General features: G+C 42.0%; 2 protein-coding genes across 3 annotated transcripts in view; one reads left to right on the top strand and one right to left on the bottom strand.

Moving 5' to 3' along the window:
- Window positions 1-12,237, bottom strand: part of LOC123504019 (AN1-type zinc finger protein 2A-like) — a 112,601-nt gene that overhangs the window by 36,822 nt on the left and 63,542 nt on the right. The gene's annotated exons all lie outside the window — the stretch shown is intronic.
- On the top strand, window positions 1,079-3,117 carry LOC123504020. The gene is made up of 2 exons (XM_045254231.1): window positions 1,079-2,202; window positions 2,520-3,117. Exons 1-2 carry the CDS (start codon window positions 1,537-1,539, stop codon window positions 2,541-2,543), a joined length of 690 nt encoding a protein of 229 aa, XP_045110166.1. The 5' UTR covers window positions 1,079-1,536; the 3' UTR covers window positions 2,544-3,117.

Below are 12,237 nucleotides of genomic sequence, written 5' to 3' on the forward strand. Positions count from 1 at the left end.
TAAAAACATTTAAGTCCTGCTACCTTCCTAGATGCTGTCTCCTTATTTGGAATCCTAATCTTATTCTCTCCTATTTGCACCTGGAAATCTTTCCTAATCTTTTCACTATCTCTGTTTATCCTATCTAATTTATGTCTAACATCTTTCTTCTGGAATGCATTTGCTACCTCACCCCTACACTCCATCCCAACTCCCCTCCAGACATCCACTCAGCACATCCACACCCTTCCTACTCAGATGCACACCATCCCTAGCATACAAATCCCTTCGCCCATAGAACCTATCCCATACATCCACAAAGCTGACACCCACATCCTTACACATCCCTTTTACCCGATCATTCACACCAATGGCTCTAGACAACCATTCCTGCTAACATACACACGAGGCAAGATTCCTGACACTACACACCTCCTACCACTCTCCCTTATCTTGCCTAACATTTCCAGAAATCTTGCCACTAACTCCTCCGACCCACCTGCTCTGACATCGTTCCCACCTACGTGCAAAACTACTACACCCTCCTCTCCATCCCCCAACCTCTTCTGCACCTCCTCACTCACTGCCTTCACACCTGCACCAGGCATACACACGTTCGTCCTCCTATCCCTGTCTTTCCCACAGAAAGTGCTATCTAAATACCTAACCTGAGTCACCCACCACACACACCTGAGGTGTGCTAGGCACAACCATCCTCCTCCTCTCCTCTACCCCCTTCTTTCTCCTTTCACTCACCACAACCACTTCATTCACTCTCACTCTCACTCTCCCCCTCCCCCTCCAACAAACTGAACCTATTTTCACACTCAACAGGTTTAGTCCTATCCTCCCTAACTGCCTCCGCTTTCCTTCCCCTCGCAACCTGCCATCTCTGCCCACCCTGACTACTATCTTTCCCAGTCTGGCTCGCCTGCTCCCTCTTCCCCACTCTGCTCTTCCCGACTGAGGGCCAAGCCACCCTGTCGCACTCAGAAGGTCCAACCTTCGGCCTAACACTGATCTGCCTAATTTTTTCCACTGCCTCCCCAAGCCTCTTAACCTCCTCCTTCAACTCAAAGATGAGAACTTTGTTCGCACTTTTCCCCTCACTTAGCTTTCTCATTTCCTCTCGCAATTCGCGGTGTTCAAGAGAAAGAACTAAAGCTGCGTTTTTTAATGCCCCTACGGCTAGTCCTCGCCTTAAGGCAGGCTTAACCCTTCTTCACAGACGTGGGGTATATTTTTCCCCACCCTATTTTCTTTTATCCTGGCTGAGTGGTCCGGCCACTTAGCAAGCATAACAGCTGTGTAGCTTCAGTTTCCTGTCAGGTCTATTGGAGGGAGATAGTGTCTCTGTGATCAATCACTTGTGGGGGTGTGTGGGGGGGAGTTTGGGTATATTGTACCCCAGAGCAGTGTTAACACACTAAAAGAAACAGAAACGTAACCACCGACAATTGGTTTAGTTCTGTGCCCCTGGCCACTGATCTTCTACACAACTGCGGCACGACCCTAGTTGGCACTGTGAGAGCAAACAAGAAAGAAATTCCTCAGGAAATGAAAGAAACAAGAACTAGGAGGGTAGGTTCAAGTGCATTCTTATTCGTGAATGACATGACGTTGGTGTCATACTGCAAGGACACTTCAAGAACGAAAAAGAAGTTGATGTATCTATTATCATCAATGCACACACAGCCAACCATAATGCCAAACGGCAAGCCTGAGATCATTTGTTTTTATAATGAGACGAAAGGTGGAGTAGATGCATTCGATCAAATGTGTGCAATATACTCAGTTTCACGCAAGACAAGCAGGTGGCCCATGAGTATTTTCTATGGGATGATAAATTCCTGTGTAATCAACTCGTGGATAATCTACAAGGAAAATCAGCAGACAATAGGTTCTAAACTAATTGAGAGACGCTTCTATATGCAACATTTGGCAGTGGCCCTTATCAAAGCATGGGCAGGAAAGAGGATGCTCAACTCAAGGATTCCCAGAACCATCAAAACTGTGATCAACACAGTCTGCAACATTCCTATACCTGTCAGGGATGATCAAGCAGGTCTCACAGTGATGGCAGACAGCAGGGCTCCCATGGTGCGGTGCTCACTGTGTGACAGGGCCAGCGACAGGAAGACACGACACAGGTGTCAAGGCTGTAAACGCCCTGTGTCCTCGCCACATCTACACTTGGTGCGTGGACTGCCCACACTAATGCAGGTAAGAACTTTAGTTACTACTACTACTACATACTGGTAAGCGTAGGGCATGCATAGTCCATCACCGAGAATATGAATTGTTTGTACTGTACACTGAAACTGCCAGTATTGGTCATTACCATTTTCAATGGTAAATAATTGTAAAACAAGATTTTTTTTTGCTCAAATATGGTCTTTTGACTGTCAAAACATAAACATAACATTTCTTGATCATTTAGTGTTCACAGACAGGAATACCTCTACAAAATTTTTTTTTTGCAGAAACTTCATTTATTTTCACCAAAGAATTTATAGTTATTCTTTTATGGTCTCCCATAGTGTGTGTGGCTGCCAGGAGGCTGATACCCATAGCTGAGATACCCCGATACCCTGAGAGTGTGTGGGTCAAGGATCAAGTCATTTACAAGAATATTAGATTGTACACACGCTATTTTAGCAACACAAGTACAAATTTCAGTATTTTTTTATACTTTTTATAAGTTGTCCTTGAAATATGTAGTTTCAGTTGCTAGTCATTAAAATGGTTAAGTAAACAACACTAGAGGATATGTATTTTCTGTTTATCTTTTCAGAATCAATAAATTTTGTTAATAACTATTTTTATTTTATTTTCCAAAAACAGGGTAAAACATACCCCACCTCCGTGTTAATAATAGTAAACCCCACGTCCGTGAACAAAACCTGGGACAATGGAAAACGGGCCTGCTAGACCTTCGATCACGTGACCAGTCACCAGCTGACAGATGACAACAATAAAGATGGTAGACGAACAGGAAGTGCAAGATATGCTACAGCTTTGTAACTTATCTTTCCTACATAACATAACATAAATAATAGGATAGCAAAGGGCCACCAGGGCCCATCTAGGTTATCCTGTATCAGTCGCACAGCGACCTCGTCATCAGTACTTAAAGTTACACTTACAAGTACACAATACATTATATACCAATTCTAAATATTTGGCCCATTAACAGGGCTAAGTCCTGCAGCGAAATCCTCTACAATTTGTGGTCCCCATACATGGGAATCATGTCTTGTTTAACTATAGTAAATTTCTTATAAAAACTATCATGCAGCGCTATACATAATTATAAATCTAATAAATTTAAGTGCTTATCTAATCTGTTTTTAAATATTGTCAAACTAGTGCTATTTACAACCGTCTCTGGCAATGCATTCCAGAAGTCTACCACCCTATGACTAAAGAAATATTTTCTTATATCTAACCTGCAGCCTTGCTTTCTAATCTTCCTGCCATGATTTGTAGTCCTACTTCCCTCCTCTAAGGTAAAGAAAGATCTCACATCTATGTAGTTTGTATCTGAGAACATTTTAAATATCCTCTTATACATCTCCTCTCAAATGAAAACATGTTTAATGCCTTTAATCTATCTCTATACTCCAGGCGCTTCAAAGCTGGTATCATCCTAGTTGCTATCTTTCCTCCCTGCATCAACAGTCCAGTCCATCATGTTTCCAGACTTGCCAGAGATACCAGAAGATACTGAAACAGCATTCAGTTTGGTGCAGAACTATCAACAGCAGCTAATGGAACATTCATTCGTCATGTCTTATTTGTTTATTTACATGTGACGTCACAACTGGCTAGCGGAAAGTCGAGAATGCTCTGCAGCTGGCTTGAGTTTGGCCGGCCCTGCCTTAAGGCGGGCTACGCTCTGGCTCAAGTTTGGGGACATGAAATAACACAAAATGACGTCAGCCTTAAGCCAGGCTTAAGGCTGCCTTACGCGTGGACTATCAAAAACGCGCCTTAAATTCTCGCTCTTGAGCCTACACACCATACACTCAGAAAAGTCAACGACCTTCCTGTCATGCCCACACATCTCACACACAACAAACTCTCCCAATCCCATCTCAACACTCTCTTTCACGCACTCAATCACACTCTGATATACTTCAGTAGCTACTGCCATACTAATTTACAATCTGTTAACTCACAAACAAATAAAAATACTTGGTGACGGCGGGGTGGGGGAACCGCGGTGGTGGGGGGGGGGCCTAAGTGAGGTCAACTAATCCTCTTTCAAGGTCAACTTGACGGTTACAAGCCTAGTCTCCTCGCTCTACCAAAATACTTTTAACTCACAAACACTGATTTTAACCACTATTTCACTCTAATCTAACACTCACTAACACTCAAAAAAGCACCACACACCACTCGCTAACTATAAAAACCACAGCCAAAAAACGGAGCGCACACACAACACGTCCACTCGCCACCGCAGCTACTCGCAAGTAGAAAGTCGATCAGTTGTTTGTTTACATTTCTCTGGGACTGCGATGCTCCAAGGCAGAACTTCCAAGTATCAACTGGCCAAGATGAGCTGCTCTGTTGTTTATGAATGGACAAAGCTGTTTGAAGAGTTTAGCAATAAAGGCCAAAATTAGCAACAAAAAAATAACGACTTGCTGTGGGGGTGAGGGGCCGCCTTTTTTGTTTACAGTTGACAAACGCAACAAAGGCGGTAGCGAGCTTGTGTGTGACAACCATTTTTTGTTCAGGATCTACATTTAATGTGCTTTCATTCATTGTTTTCTTACCCATTTGGGTTATGTACACATTTTTTTTTTTTTTTATAAGGGATTGGGAGAGGAAATTCTGCGTATCCGGATATTTCACGTATTCGCCAGGGCCTTGGCTCCTATAATCTGGATATGCAGGCGATTACCGTATTATTCTCTCGTAGGTGGGGGTTGGGAAGGCGCCATCAACAATGTCATGGCAATCTGCTGTTTTATTACTGAACTGAACACTCTCCAAGTTGTTATTAGTGTGTTGAAGTGAGATAACTATACAGTGAAGTATTTATTACTGGTCAGATCCAGCTTTATACCTCCGTTTCAACATAATCTTTTGTAATAGTTATTATTAGAGTTGTGTTATGTATAGTTGTGATGATGAAGGTAGTGAGAAAAAACGGTGTTTGAAAAGATAATAGCAGTCTTATGATACAGAGAGATGGTTTAGAGGCATGGCAGTAAGAAGTGGGGTGAAGGCAGGGTACGAAGGAGGTAGAAGACACCTAGTCAAACCATAACTTGCTCCCAGCAAGTTCTAATAGCACTAGTTTAGGGGGTGCTGTGAACCTTCCACTAAAGCTAGTTGTGATGTCGCTGAACATTTCCCTTTGTGTCTCACAACTCAAGGGGGCAGTCAAAGCCTGCTCTCTAAAGACAACTCTCCTTCACACAAAACCACATGCACTTACCACACATACACCCTTCACTTGAAAATCAAAATTCAAATGAAAAATGCGTACTCCAAACCATGCTTCAGAGTCCCCTTCTGGGGAGTGGACCAAAAATGTCCCCAGATTGAATGCCTTTCTCAGTGACGACCACAAATGCCTTGACACCTCCCTTAACTTTTTCTACATTAACTTCTGCAACATTCACAATCTTAGATCTAATTTTCAATCTGTGAAACACCAGCTCTCCTCTACTAAACCTCATCTTTTCCTTACCGAAACACAGCTGTCTGAGGCAACTAACAGTAGCCCCTTCTCTGTTCTCTCCTACATTATCTATTCTCATTTTCGTTTCAAAGCTGGATGTTGCATCTTTGTATGTAATGACTTAACTTGCTCTTGTGCCCACGCTCTTGAACCTTCATCATCTGGCTTTGACTCAACAGTTACACAAACTTAATTAATCTGTGCTGTCTATCCCTCCCCTAACTCCTCTGACTATAGTAAATTCTTTGACTAATTAACTTCCAAAGTGGAGCACATTCTGTCCCTCTACCCTTTTGCAGAGATTTCCATTCTTGGAGATTTCAATGTTCACCACCAGCTTTGGCTTTCATCTCCTTTCACTGACTGTCACGGTGAACTAGCCTTCAACATTGCTATCCTCCATGACCTAGAACAACTGATACAGCATCCTACTCATATTCCTGACCATCTTGAGACATGCCCAACATTCTTGATCTCTTTCTTATCTCTAATTCTTCTGCTTATGCTGTCACCCTTTCATCTTTATTGGGCTCCTCTGATCATAGTCTCATTTCTGTATCTTTTCTCCAATCCCTCCACAGGATCCCCCAAAGCAAAGGTGCCTCTGGCATTTTGCCTCTGCCAGTTGAGGGGACCTGAGGAGATATTATGCAGATTTTCCCTGGAATGATTACTGCTTTTGTGTCAGAGACCCATCTCTTTGTGCTGAATGCAAAACAGAGGTGACAGTACCTGTCATGAAGGTGAACATTCCTCATTCTTTTTCTCAAACTAAACCTTCTAAACCTTGGTTTAACCCAGCCTGTTCTCATGCCATACATGATAGAGAGGTTGCCCACAAAAGGAACTTGAGATTTCCATCTCCTGAATCTCACGCACTTTATATCTCTGCCCGGAATCATGCCAAGTCTGTTCTTCAGCTTGCCAAACACTCTTTCATAAGTAGAAAATTTCAAAATCTTTCAAACTCAAACTCCCCTCGACACTTCTGGCATCTAGCCAAAAACATCTCAAATAACTTCACTTCATCTTTCCCTCATCCTGATGGCACCACCGCCATCTCTTCTGTCTGTAAAACTGAACTATTCTCTAAAACCTTTGCTTACAACTCCACCTTGGATGATTCTGAGCTTGTCCCTCCCTCTCCTCCTCCCTCTGACTATTTCGTGTCTACAATTAAAATTCTTTGTAATGATGTTTTCCATGCCCTTGCTGGTCTAAACCCTCGGAAGGCTTTTGGACCTGATGGTGTCCCTCCTGTTGTTCTTAAAAACTGTGCTTCTGTGCTTGCACCTTGCCTGGCCAAATTCTTCCAACTTTGTCTATCGACTTCTACCTTTCCTTCCTGCTGTAAGTTTACCTACATTCAGTCTGTTCCTAAAAAGGGTGACCGTTCTAATAACTCAAACTACTGTCCTACAGCTTTAATCTCTTGCTTGTCTAAAGTTTTTGAGTCTATCCTCAATAGGAAGATTCTAAAACATTTGTCACTTCACAATCTTCTATCTGATCGCCAGTATGGCTTCTATCAAGGTCACTCTCCTGGTGATCTTCTGGTTTTCCTTACTGAGTCTTGGTCATCCTCTTTTAGAGATTTTGGTGAAACTTTTGCGGTAGTGTTAGACATATCAAAAGCTTTTGATAAAGTCTGGCACAAAGGTTTGATTTCAAAACTTTATCTCAAGTTTTCTTTCCGACCATTGTATTGCTGCTGTGGTAGACGGCCACTGTTCTTCTCCTTCATCTATTAATAGTGGTGTTCCTCAGGGTTCTGTCCTGTCACCCACTCTCTTTCTCCTATTCATTAATGACCTTCTTAACCAAACTTCTTGCCCAATCCACTCTTACATTCTTTCAGAATTGACCAACCCTTCAGGAAGTCAACAGATCACGTAGGGACTCCACAGAACGCCTGACTTCTGATCTTTCTAAGATTTCCGATTGGGGCAGAGATTAGTTAGTAGTGTTCAATGCCTCAAAAAATTCAATTCCTCCATCTACCAACATGACAACTATCACCTCTTTTTCAATGATACTCAACTGTCTCCCTCTTCCACAGTGAATATCCTCGGTCTGTCCTTTACTCATAATCTTAACTGGAAACTTCACATCTCATCTCTTGCTAAAACAGCTTTATGAAGTTAGGCGTTCTGAGGCATCTCTGCCAGTTTTTCTCGCCCCTCCAACTGCTTACTCTACATAAGGGCCTTATCCGACCCTGTATGGAGTACTCTTCACTTGTTTGAGGGGGGTTCCAGTCACACAGTTTTACTAGATAGGGTGGAATCAAAAGCTTTTCATCTCATCAACTCCCTTCCTTTGACTAGCTGTCTTCAGCTTCTCTCTCACTGCTGAAATGTTGCATCTCTCTCTATCTTTTATCGTTATTTTCATACTAATTGTTCTACTGATCTTGCTAACTGTATACCTCCTCTCCTCCTACAGCCTTGCTGCACAAGGCTTTCTTCTTCCTCTCATCCCTATTCTGTCCAACTCTCTAACACAAGAGTTAACCAGTACTCACAATCATTTATACCTTTCACTGATAAACTCTGGAACTCCCCTCCCTGCATCTGTATTCCGACTTCCTATGACTTATCTTCTTTTAAGAGGGAGGTATCGAGGCATTTGCTCCCTAATTTTGGCTGATGCTTTTCTTCTTTGTAGAGAACTAGCACAAGTGGGCCTTTTTTTTAATCTTTTCTTTTTTTGCCCTTGGTCGGCTCTTTTCCCTTCATAAAAAAGGGTCTTGGAGAGGGAGGTAATACATGTGACAGAGGGGAGAAGGGGAGGCAAGAATTCGAGGTCCAGCTGTCTACCAATGATATGTTTGTTTGTTTGTTTATTTCTTGTTGTCTTCTCTTCTTGAAGTTTCTGATTCTAATCCTCGTCAATTTATGCCTGTGAAGGGAATTCATATAAGTTGGACATTCACCTTTGTCGGACCAACCTTTCCCCCTATTAGTCCGAATTAGCAAGGGTCAACAGTATAAGTCTATTCGCTGACAATGCTAAAATCATGAAGCTATGAACTAAGACTTAACCAAAATACATGAATAGTCATCAAGGTGGAACATGGAGTTTAATGCCAAGAAATGCATTGTGATGGCAATAGGTACAAATGCGAGAAGAGCAGAAGGAAACTACTACAGTAATACTCCGCTTAACAAACGTTCGTCTAACGAATTTCTGGTTTAATGTACTATATAAAGTTAGACCAAAAAGTCTGCATGACGTACAACCACATCCATTTTAGCAAATTTTCTGGGTTTGAATTTGCCAAGTGAGGGACTGAACACGGCAGCTTTGCTGTGATTGTCTGGCTCTCTGCCTGTCTTTAGTGCTCCTGGAGCTGGATCCAAGATTCTTTAACAACCTCAGAGCAACCTACTGCCGCGAAATGGCTTCTGTGAACGCTTGGAGGGACGGTGACGAGGTTGCTCTGAGGTTGCTGGGAACACCACCTCTGGAGGTGGTACTACTGTCTTATACAGTAATACTCCGCTTAACCCCTAGCCGGCGGCAGTGGACGTTGGCTGTCTCCTAAAATGTGAATCGTCTATATATAGCTTCTGCCGCCTACTGGTGTGCAGCATAAATTTAGTTACACCGCATTTTGTTACGTTTTGACAGCATCTTTATATAGACTCTACCGCAATTTTGCGCCGTGTTTACAAGTTTCTCAAATCAAACTTTAGGCTTTAAAGTGAAATTTCTTTATATGTTTACTAGGATAATGGAGTCACTCACACCCACATTAAAAAATGTGTCCAGGACTTGTGACCTGGATGTGGTTTCCCTCCACCCTCCCAATTTTTCCCTTCCTCCTCTTTTCCTCACCGACCTTGGCAGCATATTTGTTTGTTTCACAAACCAGATGTTCAATCATAGTATCATCTAGAAAAGCCAAAAATATGTCCAATGGGTTTTGGGGGTTTTCCAAAACCACTTTCACACCTGAGTCTCCAGTGAAAGGCAATCGATCTCTACTAACAGGAGAATGACCCATCCACCCAAGTGGAACACTGCCATCATGGTCACTAGCTTCAGCATCTGACAGGCTGTCATCTGCTTCCTCTGCAATGTTAAGTTGTGACTCATCTACACTAGCAGAGTCATCATCATCACTCCTGATGCACTTCCTGCATCACTGCTAATATCATCCATAAACTCATCATCTAAATCATGCGCTAGAATCAGCTGTAAATCCTCATCAGTGATTCTCCTCCTTGTAGGAAGCATGGTTGTGCCTAAAATTCCCAAATATGTCCAAGAAATAATACTATATTGGTGGAATGACAGGCAGACAGGAGCACTCCACCCTGCCTGAAAGCTGGGAACAGAGTGTGGTATGAGTGTGAGAAGTCACGTACACCAAGGCCACTCTTGAGTTGCCAGTTATCATTTTTGTGGCTCGGGGGCACTCACACGTGGCCGTCTATATATAGTCGATGCTTAGAAATACAAGGGATAAATTTTGGAGACGAGTCTATATATAGTCACCCCGCAAATTTTTGATACAATCATGACTGTCTATATATAGTTCCACCGCCGGCTAAGGGTTAACAAACGTTCGTTTAACAAATTTCAAGTTTAACGTACTATATAAAGTTAGACCAAAAATCCGCATAACATACAACCACATCCGTTTTAGCTAATTTTCTGGGTTTGAATTTGCCAGTTGAGGGACCGAACGTGTTAGTTTCGCTGTGATTGGCTGGCTCCCCGCCTCTGTCTCTAGCGCTCCTGAAGCTGGATCCAAGATTCTTTAACGTCAGAGCAACCTCTTGCAGCGAAATAGCATCCATCAACGCTTGGAGGGACGGTGACAAGGCTGCTTTCAGGTTGCTCTGAGGTTGCTGGGAACACCACCTCTGGAGGTGGTGTTACTGTCTTATATATGCATTTATGTTCACAAAACAACATTTCTATTAGCTTTTTACAAACTTTGCCCTAAAAAAGGATTGTTTTGTAATGCCTAAAGTGAAATCTTACATGGAATACCAAAAAATAAAGCAGAGATGAGATGAGCCACAGACGAAGCGGGAGACTTGCAGCCACTCGGCCGCTTCTTCTTCTTCTTGTGACCCTTTTGCTTGCGTGTTACTTTCATCATGATGTTTATGTTTTCACTCCTCTCTTGCCTGCTACAATGGATATCATATCTTAGTATTCATGTACGCTCATGCCACAAGGATAACCTTGACTCCGTGGCACTGAGTGATAGTGAATTACTAATGAAATACCACGGTATTTCATTAATAATTCACTATCACTCAGTGCCATGGAGTCAAGGTTATCCTCGTGCCATGAGCATATATGAATACTAAGATATGATATCCATTATAGCAGGCAATAGAGGAGTGGAAACAAATATCATGGGGAAAGACAACAGGCAGGCTAAAAGGGTCACAAGAAGAAGAAAAAGCTGCTGAGTCGCCACGAGTCTCCAGCTTCGTCTGTGACTCATCTAATCTCTGATTTATTTTTTTGGTATTTCATATAAGATTTCACTTTATGCATTACAAAATAATCCTTTCTTGGGAGCAAGGTTTGTAAAAAGCTAATAGAAATGTTTTGTGAACATAAATGCGAGAATGTGAGAGAATTTGTACGTAGCTCCTCTAACTTCCAATGACTCATATGACATCATAAAAGTAGTGGTAAACCGGTGGCCCAATATGCTGCCAAACGTATATATAATTTTTTATTTTTTAACCCATGTGGTATGTTGGGGACCAGCCCAGAATGCATCCCCCCTATTTCCATTATTTCCTATGGGAAAATTACGTCAGCTTAACTTAAGAATTTTTGCACTATGAACAGCTTTGACACCCCCCTATCCTGTTCGTTATGCGGAGAATTACTGTATATGCATATATGTACACAAAACAACATTTCTATTATCTTTTTACAAGCCTTGCCCCCAAGAAAGGATTGTTTTGTAATGCATAAAGTGAAATCTTACATGAAATACCAAAAAATAAAGCAGAGATGATGAGATCGGCCACAGACGGCGGAGACTCCAGCGACTTGGCAGCTTCTTCTTCTTATGACCTTTCTATCTTGGCGTGTTGTCTTTCACTCCTCTATTTCCTGCTATAATGGATATCATATAGTATTCATATATGCTCATGCCATGAGGATAACCTGGACTCTGTGGCACTGAGTGATAGTGAATTACTAATGAAATACCGTGGTATTTCATTAGTAATTCTCTATCACTTAGTGCCACGGAGTCCAGGTTATCCTCATGGCATGAGCGTATATGAATACTAAGATATGATATCACATTATAGCAGGCAATAAAGGAGTGAAATCAAATTTAATATCGTGGTGAAAGACAACACGCCAAGCTAAAAAGGTCACAAGAAGAAGAAGAAGCGGCCAAGTCGCCGGAGTCTCCGCCGTCTGTGGCTGATCTCATCATCTTTGCTTTATTTATTTTTGGTATTTCATGTAAGATTTCACTTTATGCATTACAAAACAATCCTTTCTTGGTTTGTAAAGTAATAATATATATATATATATATATATATATATATATATATATATATATA

Source organism: Portunus trituberculatus, chromosome 15 (assembly GCF_017591435.1).
Source record: "Portunus trituberculatus isolate SZX2019 chromosome 15, ASM1759143v1, whole genome shotgun sequence".
Lineage (NCBI taxonomy): Eukaryota > Metazoa > Arthropoda > Malacostraca > Decapoda > Portunidae > Portunus > Portunus trituberculatus.